The sequence below is a fragment of the Symphalangus syndactylus genome, chromosome 4 (genome assembly GCF_028878055.3).
Source record: "Symphalangus syndactylus isolate Jambi chromosome 4, NHGRI_mSymSyn1-v2.1_pri, whole genome shotgun sequence".
In the NCBI taxonomy this organism is placed as follows: domain Eukaryota; kingdom Metazoa; phylum Chordata; class Mammalia; order Primates; family Hylobatidae; genus Symphalangus; species Symphalangus syndactylus.
In genome coordinates this window covers 13,774,393-13,791,348 of record NC_072426.2, presented here as the reverse complement: position 1 = coordinate 13,791,348, position 16,956 = coordinate 13,774,393, and the positions used below count along the sequence as shown (strand labels likewise).

The 16,956-nt window shown below is 38.5% G+C and overlaps 1 protein-coding gene across 2 annotated transcripts in view; it reads left to right on the top strand.

Annotated features, from left to right (window-relative positions):
- The window catches only part of CYB5R4 (cytochrome b5 reductase 4), a 97,547-nt gene that overhangs the window by 2,170 nt on the left and 78,421 nt on the right, over nucleotides 1–16,956 (top strand). For both annotated transcript variants that reach the window (XM_055274123.2, XM_063637813.1), the window contains exon 2: nucleotides 2,394–2,547. In XM_055274123.2, coding sequence (XP_055130098.1) covers nucleotides 2,394–2,547 — 154 coding nt within the window. The remainder of the gene's footprint in view (nucleotides 1–2,393; nucleotides 2,548–16,956) is intronic.

Sequence of the window (16,956 nt, the reverse complement as noted above, 5' to 3'; positions counted from 1 at the left end):
GTTTTTTGATTAATCTTTCTTAAATGTATATATAGCTAACATTTCTTTCAGTGTTTAATATTAGAAGTATTTTGGTCTTTATTTAGAAGTCTGGTGATGTTTTTGTGACCAGAAATATGCTGCAGGAACTTTTGTTTATGTCAATTAACCCACGGTAAATTAGTTTCGTTGTACATAGTTTAGTTTCCAAGCACCTAGTGACCAGCTTAAGTGAAGACTTATTGTAATTTTTTAAAGGCACAGATTTTGAAGTGAGAAAGACCTAGATTCTTTTACCATATCTGCCAGTTAATCTCTTTGAGTCTGTTTCCTCAGATGTAAATGAGAATAACAGTATCCATTTTATAGGATTGTTCATAGGATTCGATGAGATAATGTTTCTCTTAGCACAGCCTTGGTAAGCACCCAGTAAATGCTACTTGTCCTGAGGCTTTGATTCAGATCTCACAGACTTGAGTGTGACACAGAATATGCACTCAACATATGATACTTATTGTTTCTATTAATACTAGTAAACAAATACTTACTGAGAACCTACCATATGCTGGAGTTTGTGGTCTCTGATTTCAAGGTGTTTAGTCTCATAGGTTGCATGAAGTAGTGAACATTCAGTTATAATGTCGTAAGTACTACAACAGGGTGTTATGACCACTAAGGAGTTGAGGATCAAAGAAGCCTTCCAGAGGAATTAATGGGAGTTAAAGTGAGGTTGATCCATATAGGGAAAGCAACACTACCATAAGCAAGTACTTGACAGCAGTAAAGGAATCAAATAATCAGTTCCCATTTGGCTAAAGTATATAATGGAAAGGAGCAAAAGTTAGAACATGGAGCTAGTACGGTCAACTGTGACCTGATTGTGAAGACCTGGTAAATCCCTAGGGAATTTAGAGACGTTGTTATAAGGTGACCTGAGGAGCCACTGAAGGAGGGAGAGCCTGTGATTAGATTTGCATTTCTGAAAGATTGCTTTAACTCTCCTGTGGATTATGGAATGGAGAGAGGTGAGTGATTTTAGTTTGGGATGGGAAAGGTCATTTTCTCACACTTCATTTATTGGGATCAAGAGACCTAGAGTTTCAGTGATAGCCAGAATGGAATGATGTAGATTGACAGGATGGAATGTGAAAGGCACCACAGACCTATTAACTTGGTTACTTTGGGAGTTAAAGGATGTCTAAAATAGGTATGATTCAGGAAAGTGAGATATGTAAACATCCTTGAATGTGTCTGCTTTTACATTAAACATTCTTCTGTTACTATGTTACAAATTAGTCAGACAAGCTTAGTTCCATAGAGATATCTTGAAAATGTTCTGGTCAAAGTACTAAAAATACTTCTCATCTGAAAACTTTGAAAATGTGTTTTATAAAACAAAACAAAAGAAAAACCCAAACCATCCTGTTACCAAGTTCCCTAGGCAAGGGTTGGCAGTTTTTTTTCTGCAAAGGGCCAGGTGGTATTTTTGGCTTTGAGAGCCTCATAAGGTTTCAGGCTCTTCACCACCACATGTGAAGGTGATTCTTTGCTCAAGGGCTGTATAGAAACAGGTGCAGGCCGTAGTTTGCCACCCCTTCCCTACAGTGTTACAAGTTTTATTTTCCATTATTTGATAAACTTTGTTATTCAATGGATTCTTAGATAAGATTGCTATCTAATGATTTCTAATAGTCTGTTTATCTTGACAGTCTGGAAAATCAACTATAGTTAATTGTCTCTTTACCTTTTCTTCTGTCAAATTTCTTTTGATTTTTAAGGTGAAGAAATTTTGGTCCAAACTGGTGACTGTAACATATTAATGTCAGAGCTGGGACCAGAACCTCTTTTCTAGTTTCTGGTTCAATACCATTCCTGTTACATGGTCAGCCCTGTGTTGCCCTGGGTTCCGCGTCCAAGGACTCAACCAACTTTGGATCAAAAATATTTGGGGAAAAAAATTAAAAATAACAATACAACAGTAAAGAAATAAGAATTATAAAACAATACAACAACCATATACATGGCATTTACATTGCTTTAGGTATTATTAGTAATCTAGAGATTACTTAAAGTATATGGGAGGATGTTCATAGGTTGTATGTCAGTACTTTGCTATTTTATATGAGACACTTGAGCATCCTGGATTTTGGTATAGGGTAGGGGGAAGTCCTGGGACCAGTCCCCCACGAATACTGATGGACTACTGTACTGTGACATCAATATGGTGAAAATTTGTGTGGTAGAATTTCTAAGCCCTGCCTTTTATAATTCAAATATAGCATAAACAATGTTGACAGCCTCTTAAAGCTGTAAAAGGATTTATAGAATTGTTAGATTTGAGTTTTATTATCTTTTAAAATGGAATTAAAAGTAATGAAGAAGCTAGATTTAATTTTTCCTTTTTCCATTTTTAGGTACCTTTAAAACAGGGCAGAAGCCTTATGGATTGGATTCGACTGACCAAAAGTGGAAAGGATCTAACGGGATTAAAAGGCAGGTTAATTGAAGTAACTGAAGAAGAACTTAAGAAACACAACAAAAAAGATGATTGTTGGATATGCATAAGAGGTAGGTGGTATTTATTAAGTCTTTCAAAAAATGTTGCCTGAACTTTCCAATTATAATGTTATATAACCTCATAGTCATGTTGTTTTAAACAATTGACAATTATTTAACAAAAATCTGCCTTGTGCTTGACAATAACTTATATAATTCTGACTTTGGATAGTATTTCTTCCTTAAGTAACCATTATATTCTGATGCAGAAAACAGTGAACTTCTGATGAAAAAGTTTTTCTTGCTTCCTTTTACTGCATTTCTTTTGAAAGGAAACAAGCATTTGCCAGACGATATAGTACAAAATTATTTGGTAAAATCCGGTTTATATAGCAATAACTTTCTGTCTCAGAGCCTTATAACAGAATTCTGTCGGAAAAAAAATCTCTGAGAATCTAAATTAAACCTGAAAGTCCTGCATTAAAGCCAAATCTTCAGTTTTCCCTTGCAGCAATTTTCATTACATGGTATATGTTTCTTAGCAATATTAGTTACTTGATTTTGTTTAGCTCAGAGTGCATTAGAAACTCCAAATTAGATATAAATGTATTGGAGGAGGTGAGCAGACAGACAAGAAGGTAGCTGATAAAAGCTGACTTTGTGGTAGCCAACAACCTGACATCTAGTAGGGGAACAAAAATAAAAACGAAAGGCATCCAACTATACCATGAGGCTCCATACATGGTTAACTGTGTTTACCATCTGTGTAGAGAGGAAGGGAAATATATCATTTTTGTTCTTAATGCAATTGTAATTTTATCATTGTGTAATTTTGGTTTGTTGTCAGTTATCCTGACTACACTATAACCTATATGAGGGCAGGGACATTGTCGGTCTTACTGCTCTGTCCTTAGTGGCTGGCACATAGAGGCCATTGACTTGTATTTGTTCAATGAGTGTAACACTTACTTTTAAGAAATACGGTCACTTAAAGAGGTGTCTGGTGGTTTTCACAGTGGATTGGTGATATCAACAGATATCAACACCAATAAATGCTGTATTAATTTCCTATGGATGCCATAACAAAGGACCACAAACTAGATGGCTTAAACAACAGAAATTTGTCTCATAGTTTTGATGGCTAGAAGTCTGTGATTAGGGTGTCAGCAGGGTTGGTTCCTTCTGAGGACTGAGTAACAATTTGTTCCATGCCTCTCACCTAGCTTCTCGTGGTTTGCTGGCAATCTTTGGAGTTCCTTGGCTTATAGAACATTACCCTAATATCTGACTTCATCTTCACATGGCATATTCCCTATGTGCTTGTCTGTGGTCAGATTTTCTGTTTTTATGTGGACACTAGTCATACTCAATTAGGGACCTCCCCTGCTTCAGTATGACCTCATCTAATTTTGCATCTGTAACAACCCTATATCCAAATAAGGTCATATTCTGAGCTACTGATGGTTAGGACTTCAACCTATGAATCTGGGAGTGGACACAGTTCAACCCATAACAGACACAATTAGAGTGTGAAATTTTCAGTGGCAAAGGGTATGGAAACTCCCAGCAGGTGATGACATAGTTTGTATTGAGACATAACAGGTGTTCAGCTCCCCAAAGTTCTTCAGAGACATACAAATGTGAATGGTACCAGCAATCTGGAATGAGGATTCTGGCAGGTGCAAAAAGATCCTTTTGACATTTTATAGGGTTTTTGCCACCCTCTTTATCCTTCCTTCATGCTCCCTACCTGTTTACCAGCTGCAAATAACTGGTACAAAATAACTTCCCCATTGTGCCTGAGTGTTTTCTGCTAGATAGGGTGAAGTCAAGATTAGTTTCCCAAGAACACCTTTCAGCTGGCCCAGGCTGCAGGCATGCCTGAGTTCTGTTTCTGCACTAGGAAACCACTTCTTCAGAAAACTCGGTTATGTGAACCCTTCATATCCTAGTGATATTAGATAATAGAGGCATTATTAGAATAGTTAGACTTTATTATTCATATGATGTATTGATGGGGACTGGATTGCTGTGTTTGAAAAGTAATACAGGTTGAGTATCCCTTATCCAAAATGCTTGGGATCAGAAGTATTTTGAATTTGGGATTTTTTCAAATTTTGGAATATTTGCGTTATATACTTACTGGTTGAGCATCCCAAATCCAAAGACCGGAAATTTAAAATGCTCCATTGAGTGTTTCTGTTAAATATATTGAAGCTCAAAAAGTTTCAGATTTTGGAGCATTTCAGATTTATGAATTTGGGATACTTAACCTCTACACTTCTCCCGGTTCCATATCCCTTGTAATGATTTGAATGTATAGCACCTCGTCTGGTAAGGTTGTTGATTTAATCATGATTTTTTTTTTAAAGGAGACAGGATCTCGCTTTGTGCCCTAGGCTGGAGTGCAGTGGCTCGATCTTGGCTCACTGCATCCTTGACCTCCTGGGCTCAAGTAATCCTCCTGCCTCACCCTCCTAAGTAGCTAGGATGACAAGTGTGCACCACCATGCCCAGCTATTTATTTTTTATATTTTTCTAGAGATAGGGTCTTGCTCTGTTGCCCAGGCTGGTCTTGAATTCCAGGTCTCAAGCAGTCCTCCTGCCTCAGCCTCCCAAAGTGCTGGGATTACAGGCATGAACTACCATAACTGGCCATGAATTTTTTAGAGGTTTCTGCTGGGGAACATGTTCTACTCTATCAGTAGTAAGATGTTTTCCCCTCTTTGTAGAAATAAGATGTGTCTTTTTTTAAATCTTTTTGACAGAGTTTGGTCTTTTATTTTATCAAGAAACACTCAGTTTAGACTCTGCTGATGGAGCAAGGATAAATGACTGTTAGCAGGCAGAGTGAGGCACCTTAAGAGGGCTACAAAGTATAGTGATATCAGACTGTTGGAAGGGAGACACATGAGTTAGGAAAATCAGGGATGCTTTTGTGGTAGAGATAAGCCTTGAAGCAGTAGACAGGATTTCAACAGGAAATGAGAAAGTGCACTCAGGTGGAAGGAAAGGCCTGAACAAAGGTACAAACACAGGAAAGTTTGAGGTGTTCTGGAGCTTAGGTTAATTGTTGGAGAATTATAAGAAGGAAGGCTGGAAAGGTATGTTAGGTCAGATGGTGGACAACCTTGAAAGCCAGACTGGGAAATGTGTTCCTCATATAGATGGCAGTGTGTACTCTTGAAGGGATTTGAATGTGGGGACAGTGTTATAAGAGTATGCCTTGGAAAGATTAATCTGGTGGCAGGTGTGGTGAATTGAAATGGGATAAGGAAAGCATTTATCTTCTTACAGAAGTTCAGATGATAACAAGAGGTGAACCAGGATGTTGACAAAGGTCATGGAATAATAGGAGGAATGTGAGACAAACAGATTACTGGTAACTTCTAGCATGATCCCAATGAAACTAAAAATACATGTGTAAGGGAAATGGCTGTGCTTTAGTCAGGAGTAGGCCGAGGTGGCCTTTCTGCGCGGCATGACTCAGCGGGTTTGGAGCGCAGGCACATAACCTTGCACATTATGTAACCATGTCGTGAGCTCGTGCTTGGCTCTGAGTCACTATTGTCTGTAAGTATAATTGCCGTGCTTACGCCATACATACAGCTTGCCCACACCCAGTGAGAGAGAAAAGCCGTGTTGAAACTATCAACGATTCCTCGAGTGTTTTTCCAGCTGCCCTCCACTTGCCCATCCACTCCCCTCAGACCTCAGTTAGAACCTGACAACATGACTAAACAAAATTATCTTTTTCTTCACAGCTGTTCTAATTTAAAATATTACTGATAGCTTCTTAAAGGGGGAATGTGTGTGCCAACTTTAGTCTTGAAGGTTAGAGATAGTGTTTGGACCCAAGTTTTCATCAAAACTGTGCCACAGGGAAGCATGGTGTCATAGTGCCATTTTTTTTTCCTTTTTTAAAGTACTAATTCCTTCATTTTGTGACAATTGCCCCATTTTTAGATTAGGTCTGAATTGAACTGATCACAATGTGGGAGACACAATCAGTTTCTTCAGGAAATCTTAGAAAATATACAATTTGGTGTGGGTTTTTATGGCTAATATTTTGGGGACTATTTTCTTTTTTTGAATAAGTAGCAGCATTTCTGCTTCATGTTCAGGTGTGCTGAGCCTAGTCACATACCTTAAAATGATGGTATAAAAACAGCACTTGGCCGACAGTGGGATGTAAAAAATGAGCATCAGTTTGGAATGATCTCTAAGATGTGTATCAAGTTCCTAGTTTTTTCATTCAATTTTCACCATTTTCTGTAAAGTACGTAATTATTGTAATGCAGTAGTAGTTAATTGGAATGCCAAAGAAATGGGTTTGTAGGGGGATTACTGCTTTTTTAAAATCTTGAATTTACCATTAATTCATGCTTTTATATTTTTCTCTCTTATTGTTGTTTCTCCCTCTCTCAAGAACTAAAGATTTACAAACATGTAAAGTGTTGAGCAAGTAGCTAAATCACTCATCTGAGAGTTCTGTCAAGCCTAGATCAGACTGTTTTTACTGTAATATGATATGTTTTATTGTAGTATATTCAGTGTTAGCAATGATGCATTAAGTAGTGAAATCATTGTTTGGGCAGCAAGGTTCAGCCTTTTATCTTAGTGAGGGTGAGGGAAGTGTGGCTTGATACTCAGTAACAGTCCATTTGAATAAATGGTATTTCAAAAAAAGTTGACTACAGCCAAAGGACTAGTGTCTCTGTTGCTAAAAATTTAGCAGGTTAGGTTCTCCAAATGGTATTTTAATGGATTTCACTTATTTAAAAATGAACACATTTTGATTTCTCCTTATGCTGATTGTCATATACTAGTAAATTGAAGAGGCCTGCTTGATGCCACTGCAAAAGTGGCTTATAATTGGTCTTTATTTTTTATTTCATAACTATTTTTTAAAACTTGTGAAGTGGATCCTAAGAAGTAGTATTTAGTCCTGTTATATTTCCATTACATTTATTTAGATTTCTAGGTTCATTTACAACAAACCTTTTAAAATTTACCCATAGGATGGTAGTGTAAATTTTTGTGACTATAGTTGATCCTCATTATTCATGGACATTATATTTGCAAGTTTACTTACTTGCTAAACTGTATTCATAACCTCAAACTCAGTACTCACAGTGCCTGTTAGTCATTCAAAGACACACACAGAGCAGTGAAAAATATCTTTGTTGCCCAACGTGCACATTCCTAGCTGAGGTTAGACAAGGCTATGTTCTGACTTCTTGTTTTTGTTCTTATACTGTAAAAAAGTGTCTTTTTGACCAGGCGTGGTGGCTCACGCCTGTAATCCCAGCACTTTGGGAGGCCAAGGCAGGCAGATCACTTGAGGTCACGAGTTCGAGAACAACCTGCCCAACATGGCAACACTCCAGCTCTACTGAAAATACAAAAAATGAGCTGGGCAAGGTGGCACATATCCCAGCTACTCAGGAGGCTGAAGCAGGAGAATTGCTTGAACCCGGGAGGCAGAGGTTCCAGTCAGCTGAGATCACACCACTGCACTCCAGCCTGGGCGACAAGGGCATAACTCCATCTCAAAAAAAAAAAAAAAAAGTGTCTTTTTTGAGGTCTGTTTAGTGCCATAATTTTTACATTTTTGTGTTTTTGGTTGGTTATTTTACTGTTTAAAATGGCCCCCAAGAATAGTGCTGAAGTGCTGTGGCAAGAAAGCTGTAATATGCCTTATGGAGAAAATATATGTCAGATCGGCTTCATTCAGACATGAGTTATAGTGAGTTACAGCTGTTGGCTCTGAGTTCCATGTTCATGAATCAACAATATATATGGGCTTGTAGGAACCCAACTTTGTATTTTTTAACGGTAGCTGTGGGTCAGTATTCACTAATTCAGTGTTTGCAGCATACAGGAACCCAACTTTGTATTTTTTCCAAGGAGCAATGGGTCAGTATTTACTAATTCAGTGTTTGCGGCAATTTTATGGAAATGACTGCCATGAATAAGGATAACCAACTATATTTCTTTAGATTATCTTTTATTTATACTTCAGTAATGATAACGAAAGCTTTGTACTTTTTAGGTTAAATTCAGACCCACCAAAAATAGAGCTGGTTTATCTGTTTTTTTTTTTTTTTTCCCTGGGTTTCCTTGGCTCCCTGGTTCAATTCTGTTTTCAGAAACTGCAGTATTATTTGTCCATAGCAGGGAAATTTTTCTACCTGCTCTTTTAGGAGCAGTTTTTCAAATTTGGAACTAATGTTTTAATTTGTAATAGAACATATTGACCCAGTAATATACTATCTAAATAATAATGTATTATTATTACAGTTAGTTCAACCATTCTGTAGTTTACTTTGTGTGCTATCATCATTACTTTCTTGGCAGATTTTTGAGCAACTGTCTTCTGCCATTTCCTTGTTTAGGTTAGATTAAAACCCACTGTATTTGTAACCTCAAACTCAGTACTCACAGTGCTTTTAGACATTCAAAGACACGCACAGAGCAGTGAAAAAATCTTTGTTGCCCAACATGCAGGTTCCTAGCTGAGGTCAAAGAAGGCAGCGTTCTGCCTTGAATACCAATCAACAATGTTCTGCCTTGAAGAAAATCAACATTATTTTAGTGGTACATTTCCCTTCATTCATTGTTTGCTTTTTTTTTTTTTTTTTTTTGAGATGGAGTTTCACTCTTGTCACCCAGGCTGGAGTGCAATGGCACGATCTCGGCTCACTGCAACCTCCGTCTCCCGGGTTCAAGCGATTCTCCTGCCTCAGCCTCTTGAGTAGCTGGGATTATAGGCACCTGCCACCATGCCTGGCTAATTTTTTTGTATTTTTAGTAAGAGACAGGGGTTTCACCATGTTGGCCAGGCTGGTCTGGAACTCCTGACCTCAGGTGATCCACAGCCTTGGCCTCCCAGACTGCTGGGATTACAGGTGTGAGCCACCACACCTGGCCCGTTCATTGATTTCTAACCTAACCCATAGATTTTTCAAGTTGCCTTATTTCACAACATTATGCAAATAATCTAGTCTTTGTTGATTGTATTAATTCCTCTGTCTTACTGACATCTAAGATTATTTGCTTTCTCTTACTTTTACCCTGTCTTTGTCTCCTAAATTGTCATTCACTCTTTTCCTTCTCCTCCTTTTTTTCACTATTTCTCTCTCTGTACTTCTCTCCCATTCATTAAAAATCTAGTGGAGAGGAAAAACTGCTGATCTGAGGGCCTCATCCAACCCTCAGGTGTTCTGTTTGGTTGACACAGTGCTTTAAAAACTGCAGCCAACATTCTGAAATTTTCTTTGTGGGAAAGTTTTTCTTTTTTATTACAAATTTAATTTTAAAAAAGGATATAGGGCTATTTAAATTTTCTCTTTACTTTTGTGTCAGTTTTAGTTGTGTTTTTCAATGAATTTGTTAATTTTGTCTCATTTAATATATTGGCATATAGTTATTTGTAATACTCCCTTTTTATTTCTTTAATGTCTTTAAGTTCTATGATATACCCTATATATCCTTTTTCATTTCTGGCGTTGCTAATTTTTTCCCTCTTTTTTTTCTTGATCAGTCTTACTAGAAGTTTATCAATTTTAGTAATATTTTGAATAAACTAATTTTGGTTTGCATTTTCTCTGTTACTTCTTTTCTGTATCATTGTTTATTGTTTCATTACTTGTTGTTTTCTATTTTGTTACTTTTATTAGTGATGTAGTTAGTTTAAGATTTTTTTTCTTCAGCATTTGCATCATTATATTTCTAGAGACAGTTTGCAGTAACTCTCATTATATTCCTGGTTATTGCCTGAATTACTTGATAGTGACAATTTTTACTCCTATTTGTGTTTTGGCTGTTGCCATTCTCTTTTTGCACATTCAGATGTATTACCCAGTCACATAATTCTCAGGTTTAAATTAAAACCTGATATATAGTTAAATATTCTTTTTAGAAAGTGCTTTCTTTTTTTAAGTACCCTAGCAGGGTTATTGATGTGTCAGTTATATGCTATGTGCTAAGTGTTAATTTTCACCACAAACCAATGAGGTGGGTCCTCCATTTCACAGATTGAGGGTACTGAAGCTTAGAGAATCCGCATGTTCCAAATAAGAAAATGAAGCTGAAAAAATCTATTAGTGGGGAGTCATAGACGTAAGTGATAGAAAACTGTTTTGGCTTAAGCAGAAGCAAAAATTTACAAAAAAGTTAGAGGTGAGGATTGATGCAGGGGCTCAGACCAAGTCCCCAGGACTTGCTTTCACATTATCTTTTGGTTTCCTTTCTGAGATCACTCTTTTAGGATTAACTCTAACTTCATAGCCTGAAGATGACCACAGAAACTCCAACCCTAGTTATTTTCTAGTTCTGTTCTGTTTCTCTAATAGCTGAGATAAAGGTCTTAGATTTGACTTTGATTGTCACAGTTTTGATCAAGTTCCCATTGCTGGTACAGTAATTCTATTTAAGGGAAAATGGTATACTTACTCACTTAAACCTAGGTCACAAACTGCATCCTGTAGCCTAGCGTGGGACCAAACTGAAGCATATATGACAGGGAGTAGTTCCCTGAACAAAAAGTGATACTGTTGCTAGAAGGGATTGGATGCTAGGGGAAAACAGTAATGTCTACCACAGAGAGTCTGGTAACTTGCCAAAGGCATAGCTGATGAGAACGGAGCCACTGTTTCAACCTAGGCAGCCTGATTCTAAGCCTTTACACTTAAGCTGTAGACTGTGCTGCCTCCCATTTTACTATATTCAGCTCTAAAGTTAATCGTGGTTTAGCATTTGTGTGTATTTCTCACTTCGAGTGACATAACATAAATGAATTAAGAAATTATCATGGAGTGTCTGTTACTTATAACTCTTCTTGTGTTAATTAACATTGCTAGTTAAGAATCATATAGGGTATCCTTCTTCTTTTTTTTTTTTTTTTTTTTTGACAGGGTCTGACTTTGTCACCCAGGCTGGAGTGCAGTAGCACGATCTCGGCTCACTGCAATCTCCACCTCCTGGGTTCAAGTGATTCTCCTGCCTCAGCCTCCCAAGAAGCTGGGATTACAGGCACCCATCACCACACTCGGCTAATTTTTTGTATTTTTAGTAGAGATGGGGTTTCACCATCTTGGCCAGGCTGGTCTTGAACTCTTGACCTCAAGTGATCCACCTGCCTCAGCCTCCCAAAGTGCTGGGATTACAGGCGTGAGCCACCTTCTGAGACAGTTTTTATCTTTAGTAATTTGATGAAACATAGTTTTTGCTTTTTTGTATGACTGTGTGTAGTTGTTGCTCATAAAAAATAGAGAAGACAGGTTTTAAGTTTCCTTTGTTGGTTCATTCATTTAATGAATATTTCTCAAGGGTCTGCTATGTGTGTGCATTACACCAGGTTCTGGAGGGTAATACAAATTTAAAATAGAGACGGGTTGTGCTCTCATAGAATTTACAACCTGCTCGGGGAAGAGAAAGTGTTAATCCAGTCTGTTAGGTGTTGTTAAGGAAGGGTGTGCTGTGCTGAGTGAAGACAGCAGAAGATTGAGCTGAGATCTGAAGGATACGTGGGAGTGAACTAGGCGAGGAGAGGAATGGGAACATTATTCCAGGCTTCAGGAGAAAAGCATGCAAAGGATGGGTCGTGTGTGTGTGTGTGATTTCTTTGTGATAAAAGAAATTATGTACACGGGCAGGTGTTTACAGTGAATATAAGGAACTTGAAGTGGTAGCCTATTCTGTCTTCTCTTTTTTATCAGAAAGACACTTCTTTCAAAGACTTCCTTCCTGCCTGCTTGCCTGCCTCCCCTGCCCTCCCCTCCTCTCCCCTCCCCTCCCTTCCCTCTTATTTTTTTTGAAACAGTGTCTCATTCTGTCACCCAGACTGAAGTGCAGTGGCATGATCATAGCTCACTGTAGCCTCAACCTCCTGGGCTCAAGTAATCCTCCCACCTCAGTCTCCAAAGTAGCTGGAACTACAGGTGTGCACCAACATGCCTGGCTACTTTAAAAAAAAAAAATTATTTTTCTGTAGAGTGGGGCCTCACTGTGTGGCCCAGACTGGTCTTGAACTCCTGGCCTCAAGCAATCCTCCTGCCTTGGCCTCCCAAAGTGCTGGGAATGAGCCACTGTGCCAGGCCTCAAAGACCTCATTCTTTCTCAGACCTTTTTTTTTTTTTCCCCCTAAGGCTAATCCCTTTATGTGTTCTTGTCAGTCCTTTCCAGCCTTTTTTATGATGTTGGGCCATTGCTCATCCTTAACTGTCTGCTATCTTCAATTCTTGCCTTTGATTCTTCCAGCAGCTTCTTTCCTTCAGTTTCTTCATCTTTGAAAACCTGACTCTGAGCCTCCCTGACCGCTTCTTCCCCGAGGCTCTCTTCCTCTGTACCTGGTATGTAGGACTTTTGTTAGAACATCTATTCATTTTCTTGGCCACTTTTTATATTTTTGTCTTTATTCTTTTTTTTTTAATTTTTATTATTTTTTTTAGATAGAGTCTCACTCTGTTGCCAGGCTAGAGTGCAGTGGCGTGATCTCGGCTCACTGTAACCTCCGCCTCCCAGGTTCAAGCAATTCTCCTGCCTCAGCCTCCTGACTAGCTGGGATAACAGGCGTACACCACCATGCCCAGCTAATTTTTGTATTTTTAGTAGAGATGGGGTTTCACCATGTTGGCCAGGCTGGTCTCAAACTCCTGATCTCATGATCTGCCTGCCTCAGCCTCCCAAAGTGCTGGGATTACAGGCGTGAGCCACCATGCCCGGCCATCTTTATTCTTAGGTTTCAGGATATTAATGTACCACTTTTCTCCCTATATCCCTTGCATCTGGCAGAGGGCATAGCTCATGGTTAGTATTCAGTAAATGTTCTTTGAGGCATGTGTAGATTTTGATATGTGCAAGACTTTTAATTGTTTAATTAAAAGAAAATTTTAATGTTTTTTTAGATACTGAGTCTCACTATGCTGCCTAGGCTGGACCCAAACTCCTGGGCTTAAGCAGTCCTCCTATATCAGCCTCCTGAGTAGCTGGGACTACAGGATGTGCAGGACTTTTAAGCCACGTTATGGTAGTGTTACAGGACCACCACCACGTACCCAAAGGTAGCCACTGGGTCAGGATTTCTGCACTGTGGTCCCTTCTGTGGTTACAGGAAGGCGTTCCTGATCCAGACCCCAAGAGAGGGTCCTTGGATCTTGTGCAAGAAAGAATTCAGGACAAGTCCATAGTGCAAAGTAAAAGCAAGTTTATTAAGAAAGTAAAGTAGTGAAAGCACAGCTACTCCATAGGACAGAGTAGGGTGTTCCTCAGAGTAAGAGGAGGAATGCATCCATCCTAGGTACAGTGCTTGTATACATGTGGAGATGTGCTCTGCTACAAAGGTTTGTGATAAAGGATTAATTTTCTTTATTACTACATTTTGCAAGAATCAATATTATCATCTTTGAATTAAAATTAGGAATGCCTTTGTTCTCCAGATATCAGGATATCTGGATACTCCCAAGTCTGGGTCTGTTTAGTGGATACTATTAATTTGTTCCCTTAACCACAAACATCTAGAGGCTAGGAATGCCTGACTTTCTCGGAATTTAGCCCAGCGGGTCCCAGCCTCTTTTTGCTAGCCCTCTCTCAAAATGGAGTCGCTCTGGTTCGAACGCCTCTGACAGTAGGGATATTCTAATGATATCACAAGATAGAACCCAGCTGAGGGACTTCCATTTTTCGTGTTTCCATATTATTAGCTCCTGGAGTTGGGGAATATACTAGTCCCTTAATAAGAAACTTTGTTATTTCTGGACAGTTCTCTGATATAGATTCATGGTCTATTAATTCAAATGTGAGCAACAGCCTGATAGATTTCATATGGTTTCTCTCCTTTGTGTAGTTTTGCATTTTCTTTTGTAGACTTTGCACACTGTGGGGATTGGGTAAATATTGAAGATTTCTTACGGGTCATTTTTGTCATTGAATACTTTTTAATGAAGCATTTTATTTTGAAAAAAGTTTCAGACTTACAAAAAAGTTGCAAGTGTGATGCAGTGAATTCCATAAATTCTTCAACTGCCTGGATTCATCCATTGTTGACATAGTTATCATTATATTTTAATGAAACTATTTTTTCTCCACTATTATTTTTTATACTTCTTTGCTTTTTTTTCTAGCAGTGGCTCTAAGGGTTTATGATATACATTTCTAATTTATCAGTCTACTTTCAAATAGTATACTGTTTCACATATAGTATAATAACCTTTTAATAATATACTTCCGTTTTCCTTTTCTGTGCCTTATGCTGTTGTTGTTATTCATTTTACTTCTATATAAGCTGTAAACCCCACAATATGTTACTATTTTAGCTTCATACAGTTACTTATCTTTCAAAGAGATAAAGACAATTAAAAAATTATATTTTATGTTTACCCACATTTTACCATTTTCTGTGATTGTTATTCCTTTTTGTTGATCCAGATTTCTGCTGAAGAACTTCCTGTAACTTTTTTTTTCAGATGGAGTCTTGCTCTGTCACCAGGCTGGAGTGCAGTGGCACGATCTTGGCTCACTACAACCTTTGCCTCCCGGGCTCAAGGGATTTTCCTGCCTCACCCTCCCCAGTCTGGGAGTACAGGCGTATGCCACCACGCCTGGTTAATTTTTTGTATTTTTAGTAGAGACGGGTTTCACCATATTAGGATGGTTTCGATCTCCGGACCTCGTGATTTGCCCACCTCGGCCTCCCAAAGTGCTGGGATTACAGGCATGAGCCACCGCACCTGGCCTTTTTAACATTTTTTTATAGCGCAGATCTGTTGGCTATGAATTCCCTCACTTTTATTTCTGAAATGTCTTTATTTTGCCTCATTTTAAAGATATATTGTCATTAGGCATACATTTCTAGATTGACAGTGTTCTTTTTTCCATCAGTTTAAATATGTCACCCTATCGTCTAGTTTGCATAGCAAACTAGAATACCATCATTGGTATGATCTACCGTCATCCTTTTTTTCCCATAGTATGTGTCTTAGTTCATTTTATGTTGCTATAAAGGAATGCCTGAGGCTGGGTAATTTATAAAGACACAAGGTTTATTTGACTCGTGATGCTTGATGGCTTGAAAGTTTAAAATTGGGCATCTGCATCTGGTGAGGGTCTCAAGGAGGAAGATGAAAGGGAGCTAGCGTGTACAAAGATTACATGGTGAGAGAGGGGGAAGGGCAGGAGTGGATGGGTGGGGGAGGATGTGCCAGGCTCCTTTTAACAATCGGCTTTCACAGGAACTAATAGACTAAGAACTCATCCACCAAAGAGGGCATTAATGTGTTCAGGATGAACCAGACACCTCCCATTAGGCCTCACCTCCGACACTGGAGATCAAATTTCAACGTGAAGTTTGGAGGGGACAAATGTCTAAATCATAGCAGCGAGTAAGATTTCTTTTTTCTCTGACTGCCTTTAAGACTTTCTTTTAGGTTTTTAGCAGTTTGACTATGATATGGTTTTCCCTGTATTTTTCCTGCTTGGGGTTCTCCAAATTAATTTTGGGAAATTTTCAGCCATTCTCTCTTCAAATATTTCTTTTGCATCTTCGTCTGGGATTCCAATTACAAACATGTTAGCCTATATTGTCCCAGGGCTCTTAAATGCACCATTATATTATCTCACTCTTTCCTCTTTTGTTTATGTTTGAATAATTTTTATTGATCTTTCTTTAAGTTTGCAGAGTCTTTCCTCTATTTCCAGTCTGCCAATAAGCCCATTAAAGAAATTCTTCATTCTAATATGTCTTTCAATTTGCTATTTCCTTTAGACTTTGTTTTATGGTTCCCATCTCTCTGCTGGAAATTTCTCATCTGTTAGATGTCATCCACATTTTCCACTAGATTAAAAAAAAATCAATCATAGGTATTTTGACATGTCTAATAGTTCCAATACATTCTGGTTGTGTTGCTGTTTTCTCTTTTGACAGTGAGTTGTTGTATCTTTTAAAAAAGATGTGTTTTGTATATATTTTTTTTTTTTTTTTTTTTTTTTTTTTTTTTTTTGAGACAGAGTCCCGCTCTGTCACCCAGGCTGGAGTGCAGTGGTGCAGTCTCGGCTCACTGCAAGCCCCACCTCCCGGGTTCACGCCATTTTCCTGCCTCAGCCTCCCCAGCAGCTGGGACTACAGGCACATGCCACCACGCCTGGCCAATTTTTGTATTTTTAGTAGAGACGGGGTTTCACAGTGTTAGCCAGGATGGTCTCAATCTCCTGACCTTGTGATCCGCCCGCCTCGGCCTCCCAAAGTGCTAGGATTACAGGTGTGAGCCACCGCGCCCAGCCGTGTTTTGTAATTTTTGATTGAATGTCACAGATTACATATAGAGGAATAATAGAAACTGTGGTATTTACACTCAGACATATAGTACATTTTTTTTTTTCTGTCAGGTAGTTAGGTGGAATCAATCTAGGAAGCAGTGGAGCTGGATTTGGAGTGTGCTTTGCTGTTGTTGCCATCAGTGTGCCACCGACTTCAAATTCCTC